This window comes from Trichosurus vulpecula, chromosome 7 (assembly GCF_011100635.1).
Source record: "Trichosurus vulpecula isolate mTriVul1 chromosome 7, mTriVul1.pri, whole genome shotgun sequence".
In the NCBI taxonomy this organism is placed as follows: Eukaryota; Metazoa; Chordata; class Mammalia; order Diprotodontia; family Phalangeridae; genus Trichosurus; species Trichosurus vulpecula.
The window spans coordinates 54,993,771-55,016,761 of record NC_050579.1 but is presented as its reverse complement, the minus strand read 5'-3'; the positions used below and the strand labels follow the sequence as shown (position 1 = coordinate 55,016,761).

Below are 22,991 nucleotides of genomic sequence, written 5' to 3'. Positions count from 1 at the left end.
TTTCCTTCTCCAAGTTCATTTTACAGATGAAGAACTGAGACAAACAGGTTGAGTGACTTGCCCAGGGTCACACAGTCATACACACACACACACACACACACACACACACACATACATCTACATACATACATACATACACACACACACAGTGGTTCAAAGAAGTTTTGTGGGAAGGAAGGATGGGGGCAAGTATCCCTAACGACCTAATGACCACATTTTCTCCTCGGCTGGAAATTCAACCACGTCATAGAAGGTGGAAATCTTACCAGGTAAATGGTTCAAATCTACTGGTCACTGCTTAGCACAGTGCCGAGCATATAGTAAATGCTTAATAAATGCTAGTTAAAGGATGACTGGTTATTTACCCCCGCTGTAAAGTAACATTGAATTCGGTGTCCATTCGCACTAAATAGAATATTCCTAAGAAACAAAAAATAGCCTCTTTAGAGCCCAGAAAGAATAACCTTCCAGACAATACACAGATTTCACTCACCTTTGAAAAGAGGTTGAAGCAGCCCAACCGACTAACCATGCAATACACCTCAGGCAGTCTCTTTCCTTTGCCTTCTGGCTAAAATACAAGAAAACAATGCAGAACATGACGTACCATCAATCCCCTATGAGGACCAGACTGGAGCCACAGCACTGTCCCTTATTACAGCAGAATTCTGGGAAATTCTACTAGGATACATTCCCTAGATTGCCAGGGCTCCCATGTAGAAAGAGCTGGGGAGACTAGTGAGTAGCTTGGAGCTGCTTTATATGGTTTGCTTTACTCCTAGATATGTCTGCAATGGAATTAAGCAACTGTCTCAGTTACTTCTTTCTTTCTGCATTACTACAAATCATTCTCTTCTAGCCTCTACCTTGCATTGACTGTCTAATACTAGCATAGTGGCAATATCATAAACAGACCACTGTGTGGCTGACCCACTCTCCCCCGAGACCTTGTACCTTTGAAAGACCTGCCTGGGCCGTCGCTACCATCCCACCTATCACTGCTCTGGCAGCATCAGCCTGAGACTCACCAAGAGCTTCTTGCAGTAACCAAACCAGCGACTCCCATCTTCACCCGTCAGCACAAAGGAGAAAGTTTCACTGTAAAGAAAGTCACCAATGGAGCATCAGATGTCAAGTTTGAAGCAGGTTTGAAAGCTACGCAAGGGGTTGACTGGGAGACGGGAGTGCGCGTGTGTGTGCGCGCGCGCGCGTGTGTGTGTGTGTGCATGTGTGTGTATGTGTGTGTATGGATTTGGAGCCAGAAGAATTGGCATCAAATCTGGGCTCTTGTGTGGCCTTGGGCAACTTTGGTTAGCTCATCTGTAAAATGAGAGGTATAGACTAGACAACCTCCAAGCCCTTGTTTGGTTCCAACGCTATGACCTGGAAATGAGAGCAAGGCCATTCAGTTTGAGGATAAGATGGGGCTGAAGAGTGTACCCACTTAGACAGCATGTCAGGCCATCATATAGTAGGGTATGGGTATTTAGTGTGGCACATACATCAAGGTTTCCAGACTCAAAAAGGCATCAGAGCCACATCTGTATACCCAGAGCTACACAGACCTAGGCAGGGTAGAGCTATCTACAAACACTGCTCTAACACTTTCTCTTTCCCACAAAGGCTGGGTGGGATCCACCTGGTCACGCCCTTCACACTAGAGTTCCACAGAATAAACAGCCTGAGTTGTGGTTCTTTCAAAAAGCCTGAGAGAAAAACAAGGTGGAGACACTTTTGATGCTGTCTCCAGACCAAAACCCAAATCTCCTTCCTGCCGCTGGGGGGCGTTCCTGGCTTTTGTCAACCAGAAGAGTAATTGTTGAGGCCTTTCTCAAATGTGTTTCCCTTCAGAGCCTGAAATATTCCAGTGTTTGGTTTGGTTTTTTGTTGTTGTTTTTTTTTTTTTAGCTCCCACTGAGGGAAAGTTCTAATTCTGTTTCTTCCTTTCCTCCCACTCCATCCTTCTTCATCAATGATGGCATTCACTTAAGCTCCATTCCCAGTCCTCTCAGGCACTCGGGCTCCATTTCCACAGTTCTAAACCACAGCAATTACCCAAGTACAAGAGTCCACTCACCTCTTCAGTTCTGATGTAGGCACCCAGTCCTTAGAATCAGGGAAACAGAAGCTGGGGATGACTTTGAGCCTCTCCTCAGTGTCTTTGGATTGCTTGAAGGATTGTTCAGCCTGAAAAAGACAACATCTTTATGATTAGAACCCTATACCTTTCGAAAAGGGGGCACAGAGTCCCAGCAAAGCCCCCCTATATAGTCATTCATAAATGGGGCTATGCATATAATATAGCTTGGTAAAAATAAGAAAGTCATAGCTGGTAATGACATAAGCTGTACTGATTAAGTTATACCAGAAATGAGAAATTCTCTCTTTGTACAGGATAGATTCCATAACCCTCTGTCAGAGACATGGAAGCAAATAATCTGTTTATTATTTAAAGATTGATTCTTTACTCAGTCAAATAGACTAACTCAGGAGAGAGATATAGGGAGTATTGGGATCCAAAATGAACACAAACACATTCCCAATTATACTGACAAAAGAAATTCTGTCAATTCCTGTCAGCGATCAATAATCAAAGACATTATGACAGGCAGATAAAAAATATCATTTTGGGGGAAGAACTATTTTGGGAGTCAAACCCATGCATAATCATTGCTTCTACCATATAATCTTTGCTATGTAATCACTGGTTTGTTGTTTCCTGTAAAATTTAGCATGAAAAGAGTCTTTTATGCAAGTCTGGCATTATATTTAACAAAATAGCCTAAATTGAGAAAAATTAACATTTTAAAATTCATTAGCTTGGCTTGTTCTGCCACAATAACAAGCCGATAATAAACCTGATTATTCCATTGCTTCTTTCTAGCTGATAAAGATGGTCTACCCGTTCACTCCATTTTATCAAGAAAACATGCCATCCTGGGTCAGGTTCATCCTGCAAAATGAATCCCAGGATTCAGTAACAAATATATTCTAGCTGGGTCTTCTATTTTAGCCTCCACCAAAGTTAAACTCCAAAGCCTCGTTATGGCATGGAGGTGACCCTGGGTTCGTGAAGAATATTCCATAAGAGTGAAAGCTCTACCAAATTCTACCAAGATGGAAAAACTTCAAGTATAAGCCTACCTAATAACCATCCTAGCTGAGATTAGTAAGGGTCATTGTCAACCAGGTCACCAGCTTAGGAAGTTTCTTGGTTGCTGAAACTTATAAAGACATCTCCTAAAGCACAGAGGAGTTCCTCTCTGAGTCAGGAGGGAGTGCTCACACTAATGAAATCACAACTCTTTTGAAGCTAACATCTTTATTTATGCAAAATGACTCCTACTCATCTTTAACATCTTTCACCCCAGCTTTTACCTCCTCTTAAAGTATAACCAAGACATTAAGGGAGAAGTCAAGTTACTTGCGTAAAGACATCCAATGAACCCAAGTTACTTCCTGGTCCAGTTCTGAACCCACTAATCCAGGCTTTGCTTAAAATGTGCTCATCTCTGAACTTTCTCACCCCTTAAAACAGAACTGACTTTTCAAAAGTCCATGATTTGGTCTTCTTATGTAGAAGATTTCTTGTAGCTTTATGTTGACATATGCCATATACCATCTCTGGTGGTACAGTAGATAGAGCGCAAGGCCTGGAGTCAGGAAGACCCGAATTCAAATCTGCCTTCCTATACTTACTAGCTGTGTGACCCTGGGCAAGTCACTTAACTCTGTTTGACTCAGTTCCTCATCTGTAAAATGAGCTGGAGAAGGAAATGGCAAACCACTCTAGTACCTTTGCCAAGAAAACCTCAAATGGTTCATGAAGAGTCAGACACAACTGAAAAATGATTAAACAATAACAAAAATAAACCACCTCTTATGGGTAAAAGTTAGTGGTGAAAAAAGAAACAGATTGAATAAGTTAAAAACTATACATGTGCATGTGTGCGCGCGCACGCACACACGCACGCACACACACACACACACACACACACACACACACACACACACACACGACTGCTGAATGACTCTAGATCTCCTTCCTTAAGAAGTACCTTGCTGGGGAACTGCTGTATGACCTGAGGAGTGTATGTCATCTCCAGTGGTTTCTTCTGCAGAGACACCACGACAAAGAGTTCAAATAACTGCTGTTCTTGCAGCTCAATGAGGTCCCTCTCCAGAGTCTGATAGTGAGGGTTCCTCTTGGATGACTGTTGTAGCTGTGCTATTCGCTTGTGGCGATCTATGATGAAATGGAAGAATGTTATTTTTCCTTTGCAGGGAGCCTCGCTTCCAGCATCTAGAGATCACACCTAATTTAAGAGTCTTCCTAAAGAGCATCTAATGAATGGTGAATAACTGATGTTTGCTAAATAGACATTACTTTGGACCAGAGGTTCCCAAACTTATTTGGCTTACCGCCCCTTTTTCAAAAGAAAAAAGAAATTACTTAGCACCGCCCCCCCCCCGGAAATCTACTTTCTTTAATCCTTTAATAGTTTTTTTTAATTTGCATTATTTTTTTAAAAATAGAAAATATATTTATTGTAAATTTGTGGGGTTTTTTTCCCTGCATTGAAATTTTGATGATGTACTATTGCAGCATGTAACTACAGTATCACATTGCAAACAAGTCATTACATGCACATACTCCTGCTGGACTTCCCAACAATGCATAATAGGACATGCTCGCCTGCCAACACTTGCTTGTTAAGACCTGTCAGTGGACTTGACCACTGATCAGTTATAACTTGCATTTTGTGTGTTTACTTGGAAAATAATGTAATCACTATGACTTTAACTCTGTTACACAATGGAAGAAACATGTACATATGGTTTTTCAAAATTTTCTTCTCTTCTCTTCTTTCCTTATGCTTCCACCACCCCCTTATTTTTATTCAATGCCCCCCAATTGTACCTAAGACTACTACTGCCCCCACCCCTCTGCCCAGATTGTTCTAGCCCCCTAGGGGGCAGGCGGTATTGCACTCTTTGGGAACCTATGCTTGCACTATAAAACACAAATATGATATCAAGGTCCTTTATGTTATCATCTCTTTAATGGCACACCAATTTCCTCTCAAGTCTGTGTTCTACCACCAAGGCCATCAAATCAGATGTAAAGCCTATGCAAAAAAAGGCTTTTTTTTTAAAAAAAAAAAGAAAATTTGATTAATGACAGAAGTCACTGTTAGGTCTATGGTATCTTTATTTTTAAAAAGGATGGTCCTGAAATTGCAGGGTCAGCTTTTAATAACTAAAACAAGATGCAACTTCTCACCAAAGAAATCTTTTTCCTTTCCCTGCTTTTTCTATGACACACATTGTTGAAAAGAATTCAATATATGCTTACATCAATGAACTGGAATATACCAAAAAGGAAAAACAGAGAAGAAAAAAACACATCTTTAAACTAATTATATCATGAAAGTACATACCACATAAAACTCTAACATCCCAGGAATCAGTGTATAATTCCCACGCAATTAAGACTAGACATGTCTTGTGACTCATCTTTTTATTTTAGAGTTACAATTCATTCTCCTTCCATTCCATAAGTTAAGTTTCATTGCTGATTAAAAGTTTCACTATGGAAATTCATACAAGATGCCTCAAGGAGTCAATAGCCCCACTGGTTCCAAATAGCTTTCATAGAAGTATTCAGTAAATCCCATGCTCTAGGCAAACTTCCATCCCAAAGGCCTGTTCCACTTCCAGCAAATTAGATATTCAGAGCCTGTTGCTATATGCCAGCAACACCGAATGCGTCACTGTAACACATCCAAACTGAACTGGTGATCATCTGAGTTTCACCTTCACCCAGGCTACAAAATGAAACTGCCTGAAGCAGCATGGTCCAGTGGAGGGAGCACTAGATGTACTTTCATAAAAATCCATGATGTGCTCTGATCTCTGATACCTATATATACTCTTTGACTTTTCTCCTGTTTGCTTGTATTCTTAACCTGACACGAGCTTCTCTTCCATTTCAGCCCTAGCATGACACTAGATTTCTAGACTTCTGGTCTTTAAGACTCATAGCAAAACATCTCTAATTTGTCCTATGGCAAATTAATAATAAACTCCTTGAGGGTAGTTTCTCTTCATATTTGTTTTCCCAGCACCTGGCACAAAGATTTGCACATACTCTTGTCCATATCATGTACTAAGTACTTAGTAAATGTTGAATTAAATCAAATTCTGGCATTTGGGTCCTATACCTGAGACTGTCTCATACCCAGCTCCCATTTCTGACCACCTCCACATCTCCTGCTACCATTCTGTTAAACAGAAACAAAATAATTTGCCTTGAAGCAACCATTTGAAATTAAATTAAATGTTGTTGTTGGAATAAACATGCCAGTGAGATAAGTCATCCCAATTGTTCTAGCAATGGGAAATAACTTCACGTAACGGTAAATAAAAAGGGGCTGAATGTAGTCTTTCTGAACTATGAGCTATCTAATTGGCTTCAATAAATGCATCTGGGTGCCTGAAAACTTGGGCCCTCACTGATAAATAACCAATTTCGATAATGATTCACCTGCTCTTCCTTGGATGCTAAGAACAAGACTACACAGGTACTCTGTGCCACTCCCATGGACCATTCCAACCTAAGTGTCATACTGGGCTGTCTTTCTCTGTTACCTGAACATTTTTTTCAAATGAAAAACATCCTGACAATGCACTATTGAGCTGCCTAGAACCAACAGGTATCAGTGGTAAGGAAAAAACCCAAAACATGAAACTCCATCTGATAAAAGTCAACTTAATCACAACTCCACACCTCTAACCCCATTCATCATGAAAATGGAAAGAGCTCCATTGACTCACTCACTCTTTGGCAGATATTCTGCATCACTTTCATTCCCACTGGCTTCACCTGAAAGGACAGAAAAAGGATTTTCATTTGTATATTGTACATTATGATGGGAAATTGAGGGAGTAAGGAATAACTGAGGTCCTAGGGAAGTTCATAAACTTTGAGACCCACTGTAAGGAGCAACATTTATACATGGCAGAAATAGACATGGCCTCTCTTCTCACCATTTCCAGCTGTCATCTCCTTTGCCTTCCAGTATTCAACAGTGAGGAATCAAAGGCTAAGAGAAGAAATTACAGACTAATCTAGTCTACTAGCCACTGCTCAATCCTAGGAAAAAGTTCAGTTCCAGATCAATTCTAGAAATGTAAGTCTAACTGAGGATGGGCCTGGCTAGTTCCCTTTTTGCCCTCTGCTATGTATAAAAGATATAGGAAAGGTAGAATGAAGCCTAGTTAGCTTAAAAAAAAAGATCTGCATTCATAGTTAAAACATGAATGGAAATGTCCAAAAAAGAGCAAAAGTGTGGGCAGACTACCAAGGAACTGGTACAAAGAAATACTCCACCTCCCAGAAGAAAGCTTAACCTCCTCTGGACCTACATCTTTCCCTTACCCTCAATTCCTTTGTTTTACTCTAATTATTGTGCGTTTGTATATGAGTGTGAACAGGCATTGTATTCTCCAGCTAAACTGGGAAGCCCCTTGAAGACAAAGACCATTATCTTTTGTATTTGCCATGTAGGATGACAGAATCTGGTTCCAAAACAAATCTGCACCATGGAAAAATGTGCCAAATCTGTAAGATGAAATTTAAGAAGACCAAGTATAAAGTCTTGATTTTAGTCGTTGTTCCTATTTAATCAATGGCACAAACAAAGGATGTCAAACGAGGAGTTATGGAGTTTTTCATCCCTGGAGGTGTTTAAGGGAAGGATAGATGACCATTTCTTAGCATGCTATTTCCTGGAATGCCCATGAAGGCATGGTGATAATCCTGATTCCGCCAGGCTCATCCTATGACTTGAATTGGTTCCAGGTGGAGCGAGCTAAGAGCAACAGAAAGGATAAGAGAACTCTTTTCATGAAAACTATTCTAAATCAGTATGGAATCCTTAGACCAGAATGTGGCGTAACTCAGTCCACAAAGTATCTCTCCCATCCTTACTCCAAGGTGTCCCTTTCTTCCTTCCACTGATTTTAATTATCTTTTGTACATGCTAATGACATTGCATATGTAGAAATGAAACATTTTCAAGGCCAAGTTTTAGTAGCATTAGATATGATAGAACAAAGAACACTTCTAATGCAACCCACTTTTCCCATGGTAAAAAATGCCCATGATAGCTATGTAGTTTGTAGTTTGAAAGAAAATTGCGAAATTTGAGGCTGGCTGGAAGAGGTGGTATATATTCCTCTTACCATAGGCTTAGGAAGAATTTCAGAGAGCATTTGCTTTCTCTCTTTACAGAAGATGGGCTTTAAGTTTGTCTTAAGGAAGGAATTGTGTTTGTGTATGTTTATCTTTCTTTTTCAGATTTCTGATACTTTCTGAGGGCTAGGCGGCTTAGGATCACAGAACTAGAGCTGGAAGGCACCTTGGAGACTGTCTACCAGGGGTGGGGAACCTTTGGCTTTGAGGCCACATGTGGCCCTCTAGGTCTTCAAATTTGGCCCTTTGACTGAATCCATACTTCACACAACGTTTGTTTGGATTCAGTCAGTGGGCTGAAATTGAGGACCTAGAGGGTCACATGTGACCTCAAGGCTGAAGGTTCCCCACCCCTGGATCCAGCCCTCTCCTTTTAAAGATGAGGAAACTGAGGCCCAGGGAAGTTAAGCAACTTGCCTACAGAGAAACAAGTCGGAAGCCTCACCCAGGTGGAATGTTGATCCAAGGTGTTGGTTCTCACTCCAGAGTCAGTGGCATTGACCCAGCCACGCTTAAACTCTTCCCACTCTCTGTCTTACCAGGGGCATCCCAGCGGCAACAGTCCTATGGGATTCCCTTCAAGACACCTCTGTCTAATCTTTCTGAAGATATTTTCCCTGCAAAGCTTCAGCCTTCACTTTGGGCCCTAAATTTCTGTTCTTGAGTGTGGGTCTTCCATCTCTCATAAATCTCAATCCAATTCATCTCCCTTCTGTGTGCATCTTCTCTGCCTGACTGTGATATGTAAAAGTTACTGCTAGAAATTGTTAAAGCTAAGTCCCCAAATTCAGCTAATATTTGTGAAGCACCTACTATGTGTAAAGCACTTTGCAGAGTTCTTCAGGCAGGGTAGTTCTAATTGAACAAATTCCCATGGTGATGAGCATTGCTTTGCATATCTATCTTTAAACTTAAATTTCCCCAACATCTAACTTAATTGTTTCCTTTATAAACTATTCTTGTTTTCAAGGGGAATTTTGTGCATGTAATTTTCCAAGCTACTCTATGGCCAAAATTTTTTTTAAATGACATGATGTCATAAGATATGTAGAAGCAGTATATGTCCATAGGGGAGTGTGATTCACAGTTCTAGGAGAAAATTCAGGAATTAAAAAAAAGTCTTGCTACAGCTCTGTTAGACAATTCAGGCATAGAATTAAAAACCACAGGATTCTTGATAACACACTTGTTGCAGTTGTTGTAAACAGGATTAATGCTTCAGGCAAAAACTGGATCAGAAATGACCTCTGAGGTCCCTTCTCACTGTTAGATTCTATGATGAATATGAGAAGAAAAATTTAAAAACCAACCCTGAGAGAGAATAGTAGATAATTCACTGCTTAATTCAAGGACAACTGATCAGAACAGCTTTGTAAAGACGTATCATACAAAGAATGCCCAATAGAATTGTAATCAATTAACCAAGAAGTATTTACCAAACACTTCTAGCTAGCCACAATAGAGGCAGCTGGATGGTGAAACTGAATAGTGCCAGGCCTAAAATCAGGAAGATCTGGATTCAAAACCGGCCTCAAACACTTACTAGTTGTGGGACCTTGGGCAAATCACTTAACCTGTCTGCCTTAGTTTATTCAACTATAAAATGAAGATCACAATACTCTGCAGGGTTATTATGGGGATCAATTGAAATAATATTTGTAAAGCCCTTAGCATAGTACCTGGCAGACACTAGGGTGCTTAATAAATGCTTATCTTCCCTCTACCCCCAACCTCATTATAAGTTCAGAACCTCATGAGGTGCTGTGGGAGACACAGCAGTATAAGACATTGTTCTTGTCCTCAAGGGGCTTAGAACTGAGACTATTGGGAGCTTACTAACTGAGGAAACAAGATGAACACAGGAAAGTGTATCAAACGATATAAGATAGGATTAAGTACTAAATTACAGGTATGATGTCTATGAACTACATACAGTGAGTATGTATCCTCTGTGATACAGAGGATAGCTCACTGCACTTAAGAGTTAGGACACACCTGAATTCAAATCCTGCCTCCGACACTGCCTGTATGACCCTGGGCAAGTCAACTAACTTCTCTCTGACTTAGTTTCTTCATCTGTCAGATGGGGATGATAAAATAGCACCTGTCTCCTAGGGTTGTTGTGAGGATCAAATGACATAGTGTGTAAAGTGCTTGGCAGACCTTAAATTACTATGTAAATGCTATTACTAGTCAGCATCGGTGAGGCCCTAACTAGAAGCCTTTGTCCAGTTTCTGAGCTTTATAGTTTAAAAAGGTCTGTGAAGAGCTGTGGGGAGAGACCATCTCATCTGCAGCTCCACTGAGGGCAGACTGAGAGGGAACTATCACCAAAACATCCATTCTCGGTCCTCCGAGCTAAAAAAGCATTTTTTATAGTGAGTTAAACATTAAAATGAGTTTTCAAGGCTTCATTCTTTGGAGGTCTTCAACATAATATTAATTTTCATTAGGCTTCAGTGATTTGGATGTCATCTTTTATGACAGCAGGAGGATGAGATGACCTCTCTTATTACTGACAGCACCTTTGGTAACTAAAATGTTAGAGTTCACTTAAGTATTGAGTATAAGGTCCTCAGAACATTTTTTTAGGGCTACTAAGCCAGTGGAGTTTCCATCTTAGGCCTCTTAAGAACGTAGGGCAATGGAGTTTATTAAATGACCACACAACACAGGGGTGGGGAGCCTGCGGGCTCAAGACCACATGTGGCCCTCTAGGTCCTCAACTGTAGCCCTCTGATGGAATCCAAACTTCTTGTGAAGTTTGGCCATACTTGAGGACCTAGGGCCCACAGGTTCCCCACCCCTGCGCCAAGCATTATCCCTCAAACATATACTAAATTGTGTTCCTTTGCCCTCTACAGCCTCTGCTAAGTTAGACCCTAGCTACACTGACCAGGATCTGAACCCTGTAATCTAGAAGGTTCCAAGTCCACAGCCCCATTCTGCTAGCTCCAAAGGAAAACCACTTTTTATTACTCTGGAGTTGAAGTTTCTTCACATAACAAATGGCACGCTTTGCTTCGGCATGCTCCGTCTCCCATTCAGGAAGCTGTGAGAAGCTGAGACAGAAAACTCTTCCTACCTTTGGCAGGGGGTGTTTCCTTCCCAGTGCAAGGATGCAATTTTACTCTCTTCTTTCCTCTCTTGGAATCAAAAATATCCTGTATTTTCAACACAAGCTGAAATCCCAAACAGAAAAGTATAGGTTACAAGTAGCAGCCACAGGCACCAAAACCCTGAGCTTTGTTTGAGTATCTGGGGCCCCTTGTTCTCAAAGGCCTTTCTTTTGTTTTCGGGTTGGAAGATTTTTAAACTCTTTAAATAAAAACTAAAGTTATGGTTAACTGTCACATGGGAGGGATGCAATTTTAACTGAAAGTGATTAACTCTGGTTTTGAGCGCTGATCTCATTCAGGCAATGAAAGTAGAAGAGGCCGAGCTTGTTTCTAGAAGAGCTCCTTTGGAGGCCCTTCCAGGATCCCGTGTCCCAGCATGTCAGTGAATCTGGTTAGTGTAGCTGTATCTAAAGTGGGCTTTGCTATGGAACTCAAGTTTCCTCTTGCCCGAAGTAGGAAGTGAAACATTCATTTATTTGGCGGGCAGGGTGGGGCTCAGTTATTTCTGTTCCCATCAATAACGTACAAAGAAGAGAATAACCATACCTTGTAATTGTTTGCCAAATTGAATTCTCTACCCCTTTTGTCTAAATAACGTCACAAGGCTATTTACAGACATATCCAACACCATTATGAACATGAAAGGCCCTCATCCCCTGAAGAATAAGAAGAGTCCAAGATACAACTTTTATCTTGCTTCTTAAGGGCTGCCTCAAAAGATAGTGAGTTCCCTGTTGTGGGAGATGTTTTCTACCAAGCTTCCTGACCAGCAGGAGGTGGAGTACAGGCAAAGGTGTAACTAGCCAAGCCTTCTCTGGGGCAAATTCAGTTGTTCAGGGCAAGGGGAAAGTGGGACGATGGAGACACAATGATGTGGGCACAGCTGGATTAGAAGGAGGTAGCCTAAACTCCACCTATAGTCAAGCTTGAAGGAGGTAGCCTGTCCCCACCTATGTCCACAGGGCTCGTTGTGCCCCATGCCTCTGGAGGATGACAGGGCAACGTGTGAAGAAAGTGATTGCCAAGGGGAGGTGGCATACTTCTCCCATCCTCCCATTAGCATCCTGGGACACAGCTCCACTCATCCCACACTAATTATGGCTCTGGCATATACCAAGTGCCATGCTGGACTAGAAGCCTTCTGAGGACACATCTAAAGTCTGGGATTCCATGAACATATTTTGCCATTTTTGTTAGAATTATGGAATCTTAGAGTCCAAAGCAAACTTAGAAGTCATTCCGGCCAACCACTACCTGAAATGTAAGTCCGCTTATAACAAACTGGGCAGCCATCTTGCCATTGCTTGAGCACCTTGGCACAGGACTCACGCTTCATTTATTACTTTAATCAATCTCAGTGAATGCAGCCCTGCCCATTCATTGTCAAAACTCTTGCTTAACTGCTTCTCTGCATTATCTGGGCGTGTCTTAGAATTAGGGACCTGACCCAGTTAAATTCTTTCTATGCTTTTGGGAGGAGTTGGGGGGGGCGGTTTGCTGGGGAGGAGCAGGATGGAGGAGAAGGAAGGAGGAAGCAGAGATAACCAACTGACACCTTTATAAGAGAATTTTTTTTTTTTTTTTACAAATTCCTCATTAATCAAATTTTTTTTTTTATTCTTTAGCACTTAACACAGTGTTTGGCTCATAGTAGGTGCTTAATAAATGTTTACCAAGTGACATTGTTAACCCATATTTGATATATTTAATACTGCGAATATACACTATTGAGAGCATTAAGTAAGAGCCCAGCCTCAAAATTGCTTGAGAAATATTCTAGTTGTTTTTTGGGTATTTTTCATGTTTCTGCAGCAATCTTGGCAATTGGTAAGCTGTTGAGTCATTTCAGAAAAAGAAAATAGTTCATGCTTCCAATACGCATAATGTTCCCACATTTTTGGATTATTCTGATTTCCTCAAAGTTTTTTTTTCCTGTGGATATTCACAATAAAAGCAAAAAGTTGCTGTTCTTAAACCTCACTATAAAAACAACCACCACCACCACCAAATAGAAATTTAGCAAAGACATGTGTAATGTAGTAGAAAGGGCACTAGACTTGGAGTCAGAAGACCTGGGTTCAAATCCTGACTTTGTCACTTACTAGCCCTGTGACCTAGAACTTTTCTCATTTGCAAAATGTACTACATACTTCATAGGGATCTATGCAGATTACTCTCAAATGAGAGTTCTTCACTTGGGATCAGTTTACTTTTAAAAATATACATATTTTGACAACTGTATTTCAATATAATTGGTTTCCTTTGTAATCCTATGTATTTTGTCTTATGCATCTAAAAACCATTCTTCTGATAAGGGGTCCACAGGTTGCACCAGACAGCCAAAACAAAACAGTTTTAAGAACCTTTTGTTTAAAACCTCAATAGTTACAGGAGGAGGAGTTCACATTTACAGGGCCCTTGAATAGTCACAAAATGCTTTGCTCACAACACACTGTAGAAGACAGCATAAATAAATAATATTTAGCCCCACTTACAAATGGTTAATAATGGAAACTGAGGCTCCTAGAAAAGAAGAAGCTTGCTCCTGGTCACACAAGTAGGGACCGTAGGAGTCAGGGTTAAAATCCACATCCCTCTTAGCTCCAAGCCCAGTATCTACCACCCTATTATTTGATCACACTCTTAAGCCTCATAAAGGACTTAGAAAGAGAAACATATTTAAAAAGGTGAAAGGCCAACATGGAAATTATCAAAGGCTGTCAAAATGCTCTACAAGTGTGAATTAATCTTATTAAAAATAATACCAATAATAATGAACATTCCTATCTTGTATAGATAATGACTAAAGAATAAGGCCTGCTGGTACAGGGTTAAAAAAAGAAGAATAAAAAAGCATAGTGATTATTTATAAGCACTCGAGGGAGAAGAGCTACTTCGCTTTTGGACAAAAGTAAAAAGAGGAAATCAGATGATAAAAAATTAAAATTTAGGTTAAAAGCTGGGAAGAGAAACCCCTGCCCACCTTTATAAAAAGAGGTTGTGTTTGTTAGAATATTCTCCCAAAGATATGATGGAAACATATTGCTGTAGATACTTGAACTAATAAACACTACAAAGCACTAGGAAATTTATTGTAGCAAATAATTCCACCCAGCCCGCCCTCCAATCCACAGCAGGGAAGAGAAAGGAAGGGTGGGGAAGAGGCATATGGACTAGATCAGGGATTTTCATACTGTGAGGCCAGTTTCTCTTCCAGGGAAGGCTCCAGTCAACACAGTCAACACACCAAATGCCATTCTTGTGGAATGCTGTTCCTGAGAATGCTCCAAAGTCAAAATCTCTATTACACATGCGGTGTCCCGAAAGGATTCAGCCTCCAGGCAGGGCTTCAGGTAGGACTATTAACCGTCCACTCTTGCCCACCTCTGAATACTTTTGTCATTTTTTCTCATTCCTACCTTTTCAAGAAAATTTTCTGGTTAGGCCAAAGGAAGAATGAGCCGATTCCTCTCCAGGCAGAATGAAACTCAGTAACTCCGAGTAGTTAACGTTAAAGCACGATATTAATGTCACTACCATAATTATTTTTACTTATTGGGAGGTGTCAAGTGGGAGCAGTGTAGAGGAGCTAGGACTCCTTTCTAAATTCTACAGGCCAAGATGGGGGAAGCCAAAATGCTTTCACACATGAGGATATCTGCTCTTCATCCAGTGAACACATGGTTGGTGCTTCTGGGTTGTGTAGGAGGCCACATTGTTATCTCAGCACGGTGAACACAACAGGCAAAGATGCTTGTCGGGTTCTTGGCACTCTTATTAAAGCCTTCAATTTACAAACATTTCTCAACATTTAAACAAGGGGGAAGAGCTCAAGAGAATATTCGCTAAAAAAAGACCCAAACCCCCTCCCAATTCTGAGATTCTCTGAACCCTGTATGTCCTTAACTCTTTCACAGACTGAGGAGGGAGTGGCAGGAAACATCAGAAGAATTAAGGCAATCAGGAAACAAGATCATTCCCACTGAGCCAATCACAGGTCACTGAGCCAAAAAACAGCTGTTATTTTTTTTTAAACATTAAAGTCAGCAATACAGATGAATGTGCTAAATGATTTTCTAGAATAGCCAGGGATAATTCAGTTTTTTTAGGTCACCCACAGGTCCCTCCTCAAAATTGTGTTTTTAGATAACTGACAGAAATGTTCCATTTCAGTTAGAGGTTAATGAAAATAAAAATCCAATTTTTTTTTTCCCCACACAAGTTCATGGACCACCTGAAACTGATCCACAGACTCTTTAGGGGTCCGTGGACCTTCTGAACTAGAACTAGCTCACAGAGAATTAAGATAACAAGCTAGTATTAAAGTGATCAGAATTAAAAAAGTACTACATGGCTTTATAACAAAAGCTTTAATTACAATTTTCAAAAGTACAGAGAAATTCAGAATGTTTATAAAATAGAATGATTTCCTATCACTTCCTATTTGTCCCACTGGCAACCCCTACCTTTTTAGCTTTTGTTTTAAAAGGGCTGCTGGGAGCTGGGGCCTTATCACTGTTATACCAGCAGGGCTAGTCTATAAGACTCAACAGCCACCATTCACTAACCTTCCTCCTTTAAGGAGGAAACATTTCTCCAGACCAAACCTTGTCTAGTTATCACCAGCTCAAAAAGAACAAACTTAAAAAAAAAAAACCCAACCAACTCTGCCTTCCTTTCCTCCAAGTGAAATTTGCATTGTTGCAGATATATTGAATAAAGTCATAAAAAGCCATCCTCATTTGAGAGATAACAAAAGAAACTAACAGAACAGGAGCGAAATGAAGGCAGATGTGTTTCTAATATATGAGACTCCAAACTCTGAGATATGAGCCTTTGGAAAGGCCTCTGATTTTTATGTAAATTGAGCCAATTAGAAAGAAAAACTGAGATTTAAAACATCTAAAATAATCCAGATCTGCCAAATACACAAAAGCAGCTTTGCCAGAAGCCACTTATTTGACTCTCCAGCCTTGGCTTCAGGAGGTCGGGTCTAACCCACTAGCCATTTTCAGAGACAAGTTTGTTTAATTTTGGTCTTTCATAGAACAATGCTAAAGTGTTAAAGAAGAAGGAAGGTATTAGAATCCTCTTTACCCTTGGGAGGTTTTTTCTTTTCCTGTTTGCAACTTCTCCAGCTCGGAATATTTTCCACTCCGTTAAAGTGACAGGCAAAGTCGTGTCTTTTGTGAGCTTTGAACGTGAATAGGTTTGTGAATTCTTCAGTTCCATAGTCTTACGATAGAGGAATGGAGGCTTTGGAGGAAGCTAAAGAAAGGGAAGAAAGTTCATTGGTAAAGGGCACACAATTTGAGTATCCTCCATATGCCTAAAGAGTTTCATAAAATGTTAAATCCTCTTTAAAATTTTACAAAGTCCTTCTTGGTAAAAAGAATCATAGTTTTTTGTAACTTAGGAAGTCTCTCTCAGTTCCAATTGAAATCCCTCCTACTTCAATTTAAGTATCTTCCCAAAGAACTGTCTCACAGTCATACATACTGATGAAGACTCTTCTAACACTTTTGTTTGGATTAAACAGATGTTTCTTACTAATGTTTCTTACTAGTAGTCAATCCAACCAAATGTTGTCACATACCTTGGGTGGCTTAAAAGTATTTTTAGATGGTGGCAACTTCCATGTTGAGGGAGCCCTCCACACAGGTATAGGTGTTACTTTGATATCGTCATATGGATTCTCCTTGGCAGGATCTTGAAAAAACATGAGAAAAATTACAGAAAATAGTAGTTAAAAGAAATCAGAGTCACCACAGCTAGCAAAGGCAATATCAATCCATCGGAGATATGTAAAGATTTCTTGTTCTATCCTGATGAAAAGATTTGGGCTTATAATTCAAGCAACTCCACTCAACCCCATAAGCTACCCAGGAGTGAACACCTATAGATAAAGATATGCTGGTAAACATTTAAGAAGCAGCTTTGAGAGCTCGTAGTAGAAATGGCAGCCAGCTTCAAAGCTGGTTGTAACATTTACCAGCATAGTTCACAGGTGTTCACTCCTGTGAAGCTTACAGGGTTGAATGGGGTTGTTTATACATATAAGCAATATTATACATATACACACATGCATATATACATAATGCATTATATATGCATATACATATGTATATAAGACACACATATGGACACATACATGTACATACCCAGGGCACATTTTAAAGTTTAATCTGCATTATTTTCTCCATCATTTTCTTAAGTTTTAAATCAACAAAACAATAAATCAAGCCCTGATTTATAGTGTTTGCCAACTTCCAAGAGGTCAGTACTCACACTGAAAATTTAACAATTGGCCCTTCAAGGCTGATATTGGCTTTTAGAGGCTGATTCTGAGCTGGCTTCACTACATCCCTGCTATTGATAAATGTAAACAAGATACTGTGCAAAGTTTATCAACATTCTATTTGGGTAACCTACTAAGGCAGCTGTAAAAATCCAGTACAGAAGGGAAAAAAATTACATTTGGGAGGTTCAGATTTTTTTTCCTTTAGGGCAAGGAGTGACTGATTGTGAAAGAAACCACCACCCTACAGTTAAGGGCTTTGCCAAATTCATACTTATTAAATGTAATCAGGCAGATTGTAGATACCTACATATGATATCCTCATAGATATTGTCCTCTGACTGTGTGTAATAAAGTGCTGACCCAGAGCTTCCTCCAAGTTCTTCATTGATCTTGGGTGAGTTCCGATTCCGAAAGTGCTGGATATCTTCAAACTCAAAGGATTTCCTAAAAGAAGACATATTTCCTAATAATTTTTCACCCAAATCTCACCCTCTGTCAGTATGGGAAAGATCAAAGAAAAGATTAAATTTATAGAATGAAGTTTGATAGCAAAAGTGTTTTCATTAGCAGATAGCTATGTGTGACAGATTAAGCTAGCTATATACTTTGGACACACTGTGGGAAAATTTTTTTAAACTTTCAAAAAAATTTTATGCAATCATGTTCTTTTTTTAAAAGAATGCTCCAAATCACAGTTAAAAAAATTGGAATTAAGTTCTGCATGTTCCATAGAGTGAGTTCAAGTATGTGCTTCATCTATACTTTTTTAAAAGCTCAGAGCTGCTAGCTAGTCTGTGCGGCTGGTTCCCAAGCTGGTACATTAGCTAGTTCCTGTCCTTCCACTTTTTCTTGTTCTACTTAATTTTTTTTCTCTCAGATAATTAAGTGTCAGTGTATTCAGAATAGGACTGTAATCAAAAGAAGGAAAATGGTACCGAGCCTGTTGTGAAGAGGAAAACTCTGCAAATACGAAATCAAAACTCAAGCAACACAGAGCCTCTGGATTGGAAGGGACATCAGAGGCCATCTAGTTCAACCCATAAAGCTTGTAATCACTTATAAAATGACTTGAGACAAACCTTTTAGATCTCCTTCTAATTTTTCCACCATATTTCTTTGTTTCAAGACCCGGAGCAGGGGGTATAGGGGGCTCTACAAACAACTTATCCAGTGGCTGCTTTTCACAGTTCTCTCTTCTACAGTTATTTTCTTTAAGTGGCATACCATCTGATTCAGATAAATATCTGAATGTCCTACGAGGCTTTGGCAGAGGGTTTATAGAAGGTCCAGCTTCTTGTCCCTCAGGATCAGAGTAAACATTTTCTAAACTCTTGGCTATTCCATTTGGCCTATCCAGAACTCTGAAATTCAGTTCTTTCGCTGGAGAGCCACAGCTTTCTAAGGACAAATTCAAGACTTTATCTGGAGGAAGTGCTTCCATTTTCTTCCATAATACTCTTGAGGTATAAAAGTTTCCAGGAGGCAATGTATTCTCTGGATTCAAAACATCATCTTTCCAGCTTTCAATTTGTTTGACCTGAGAACATACCATGTTGGTTTCTGTTTCATTGTTAAATAAACTTGAATCATATTCATGCCTCTCATTTTCTTCCTCACTTTGATCACAGCTTTTGACCTCTTCTTCCCTCAGATCCAGTCCCAGATTTGGAGAGTTAAGAGGTCCCAAATTTTTACTCTTTCCCACAGAAGCAGCCGTTGTCTTAGAAAGACCATCACGATTACAGTTATATCTCACTCCAAAGTCCTTCAGTTGCTGGTGTTCTGGATTAGACCCACCATTAGTCCTTCCTTCCCACTGAGAGATCTTCTGTTTGATGTTCTTGCAATGGCTTCTTGACAGTGTCTGGACAGTGGAACGGGAAAAGCCAAGCTCCATATTCCCTATTGGGCGCATGTCAAATGACTGAATTTTTATAAAGGTTTCATTGCAAGAACTGGTCCAGGACTTTTCTCCTCTTCCCCTTCATTTGTAATCCCAATGATCGCATTATTTCCATTTCGTCTGCAACCTGAAATGGCTTTTAAAAATTCTTCCGTAGAAAAGTGCCAAGAGCTTGATTTGAAACTGTCCTATTCGAAAGGGAAAGGAAAAAACAGAATGTAAAACCAAAAAAAAGAAAAAAAAGGGATTTTAAGGTCCCAGTTTTAACTACTTTGGTAGTGATTATCTTCCAACTATGTCCTATGGTGTCTTCATACGTCCTACTATGTACGATACCTCATTGTGGAATAGAGGTGACCTCTCACTGGTTCTGTTCCACTCCATCCTATCAAGTTAGAAATGCCTCCAGTTCAGATCTGACCATCCAAGGTCAACCATGTCTGCTACCCCTGGTTTAGCTAAGGGGTCAATCATCAAAATGTGTGCTGACAGCAAGCAAATGATTTTGGCCATGGCAATTCATAAAGGCCGTCTGCTATGCCAAAACAATGGAAGGAGTAGACACACTGATAAAATCACAGATCTTTGGAAATACTGAAGCACACATCCCTAAATAGCATACTTGCATTGCTTATGTAAAAATGTCCCAACTGCCAACAAGCCCTACAAGGTGTCCCTTGAAAGAGGTGCCAACAATATTATGAGAACCTTACCTTTGGCATTTCCCAATGTGATGAATGTAGATGAGCATTAATTAAAATAAATGACCTTGTAACTCACTTATACTTTTATTATAATAATAATCTATTCTGCGCTGTTTTAGTCTATACTTATCGTATATCACCGGTCATTTATTTCTGTTATATTTTCCCCCTGTGTGATTCCATGAGGGCAGGAACACATCTGTCTTATCTTTGAGCTTAGCACAGTGCTTTGCATCTGTATAAAGGGTTGTTGAATAAATGAATATATGAATAATGAATGGAGTGAATAAAAATATGAATAATGAATAAAATTAATAAATGAAATTTTAATTTCCTGAAACAAGGCAGTCCCACTTTTTTTTTAAAAAAAGAAGCTGGTCATAAAAGTCTACACAATTAATTTCATCTGTAACTGTTTTTCTCCCAAAGATTTTTCATATTGTCATAGATTTGGGACTAAAAGGAGCCTCAGAAGTCATCTTGACTGAAACCTTCATTTTACATAGGAACCCAGAGGCTAAATGACTTAAGTGGCAGAGCCAGCCCCACTAATCACACCCAGAAAAGAAAAAGGAAAAAAAAGACGGATAAAAATACATCTTAGTGAGCGAAAGGTTGGGGAAGGAAGGAAACAAGCAATTATTAAGCACCATCTATGTGCCAGGCGATGTGCCGAGCACTTCATAAATATCATCTCGTGTGATCTTCACAACAACCCTGTACGACTGGTTCAATTATTATCCCCCTTTTACAGCTGAGGAAACTGAGGCAGACAAAAGTTAAATAATAATAGTTAATAATAGCTAACATTTAAATAGCACAAATGAGATAAAGTACCTGGTGTCAACCTAACCGTTCAGCAAATATCTTGCTTGGTCCTCACAACAACCTGGGGAGGTGGGCACTATTTTTATTCCCTTTTTATAAATGAGGAAACTGAGGAAAGCAGACGTTAAGTGACTTGCCTGGCATGGTGATGCTAGTGACAGACTCACAAGTCTTCCTAACTCCAGGCCTACTGCGCTATCCATTGGGCCTCCGGGTTGCCTAGGAGGAGAGTCAAATGAGGCGGGACAATCTGGGAGAAAGATCATTGTTATGAGGACCAGGAGATCTGGGTCTGGGTTTTGGCTTCCACACATCCTAGCCCTGTGGCCGTGGGAGAAGCTTCAGTGTTCTCATCTGTAAAATGGATCTAATACTGCCACTTATATCCCCAACCTCTGCAGACCTTTAAGTACTGTATCAGTTATAAATGTCAGCTCTTATTTTATAGAAATAACTCAGCTTGGAAGGTCTAGTCAAGTGCTTTTGGGAATTTCTTCACCTTCTGCAATGGCTGTTGGTGTATCACCCTCTCCACTGCTTCCCTTCCCTAAGTGACTATTTTACGTACTTATTGCCCTTCCTGTCCCCTCCCCAGTTGAACATAAGTTTCTTGAGGGAAAGTGCTGTTTTCATTTTTGCCTTTATATCCCCAACAACACCTGGTACACAGTAGGCGCTTAATAAATGCTTGTTGCATTGAAAATGCATAAATGGAAGGTATGTAACCAGCTGAGTAAGGAGGCAGTTTGGAAGTGGGCTCACTGGCTGCCCCTCCTATTTTCCCTTCTATGTTAAGATCGCTTTAATCCACCATTAAGTTTTATTTCCATCTTGCCACCAGGAAGACACATAGAGAGCCGAAGATCCCAGTGTTCCTTAACAGCCTTTTTGTGCCCCAAACCTGAACTCCTCACCACACTGCTACCACGCCCACAGACCAAAACAGCCAACGAGGCAGAAAAGGAATACTTACAGTGACTCTCACATTCCTTCCTTTCACACAGAGGTCTCACTCAGTCAGGCCCATTAGCCGTTTCCTCACATGTAGCATTTGGCTGAAAACTTTCCCCTCCTATCCTGAATGGAGACCTGAGCTCACGTCCTAGTGTATACGACTTATAAATAGCAATTGACTCAAAACTTCCTGAGCCACGGGTCATCCTTCCTTGAGCTTTGTCTGTGCGGCCTTGATTAACAGGCAGGAAAGCATCCTGGCCTCCCTTGTCAGGGCAGCTGACCACGATTGATAAAAGAACACAAAAAACTGCTTGTCATTGTAGCACAGGAAACGCGGATGGGAAGTAATTGTAATCAACTTTCCTCAAAAGATGGCACTTGGCTGGAGGGAGGATGGGATACTGCTAAAAATGAGGCAAAATGAAAACCATGTGGGTAGAAGAGGGCATGAAACAATCGCACCAGGGTGCAGTAGCTACAGTTTATCCCTGCAACTCCCTCTGGGGAAGCTAAGTGGCACAGTGAGTGGAGCACCAGCCCCGGAGTCAGGAGGACCTGAGTTCAAATCCAGGCTCAGACACTTGACACACTTGCTAGCTGTGTGGCCTTGGGCAAGTCACTCAACGCCAATTGCCCTGCCTTCCCCCCTCCAAAAAAAAAAAAAAAGAATGCCCTTCTTTGTTCCAGTGGTTTTGGTTGGGCTGCTCTTGGAAAGGAGATTTTTCTTCACCGCCTATCAGTCTCATAGATGAGTATTTTTCCCTTCATAACTTGTGGGTTTTTAATAGCCTGGAAACTTTTTAAAATAGTCTGACCCCCCAGGCCTTTCACCTTTCTGAGACTCAGTTTCTTCATTTGTAAAATGGGAACAGTATCTACCTCAAAGGGTTTTTCTAAGGTTGAAATGAGATAAAGTACCTCC

The 22,991-nt window shown here is 40.3% G+C and overlaps 1 protein-coding gene across 2 annotated transcripts in view; it reads right to left on the bottom strand.

The window, feature by feature from the left end:
* Window positions 1-19,743, bottom strand: part of DENND2C (DENN domain containing 2C) — a 39,515-nt gene extending 19,772 nt beyond the window's left edge. For both annotated transcript variants that reach the window (XM_036765836.1, XM_036765837.1), the window contains exons 1-10: window positions 18,757-19,743; window positions 17,985-18,121; window positions 16,973-17,085; window positions 16,474-16,644; window positions 11,343-11,439; window positions 6,842-6,886; window positions 4,059-4,246; window positions 2,078-2,187; window positions 1,029-1,098; window positions 494-571 (exon numbers count right to left, since the gene is read on the bottom strand). In XM_036765836.1, coding sequence (XP_036621731.1) covers window positions 494-571; window positions 1,029-1,098; window positions 2,078-2,187; window positions 4,059-4,246; window positions 6,842-6,886; window positions 11,343-11,439; window positions 16,474-16,644; window positions 16,973-17,085; window positions 17,985-18,121; window positions 18,757-19,592 — 1,845 coding nt within the window. In that variant the 5' untranslated portion in view covers window positions 19,593-19,743. The remainder of the gene's footprint in view (window positions 1-493; window positions 572-1,028; window positions 1,099-2,077; window positions 2,188-4,058; window positions 4,247-6,841; window positions 6,887-11,342; window positions 11,440-16,473; window positions 16,645-16,972; window positions 17,086-17,984; window positions 18,122-18,756) is intronic.
* Window positions 19,744-22,991: the final 3,248 nt, after the last annotated feature.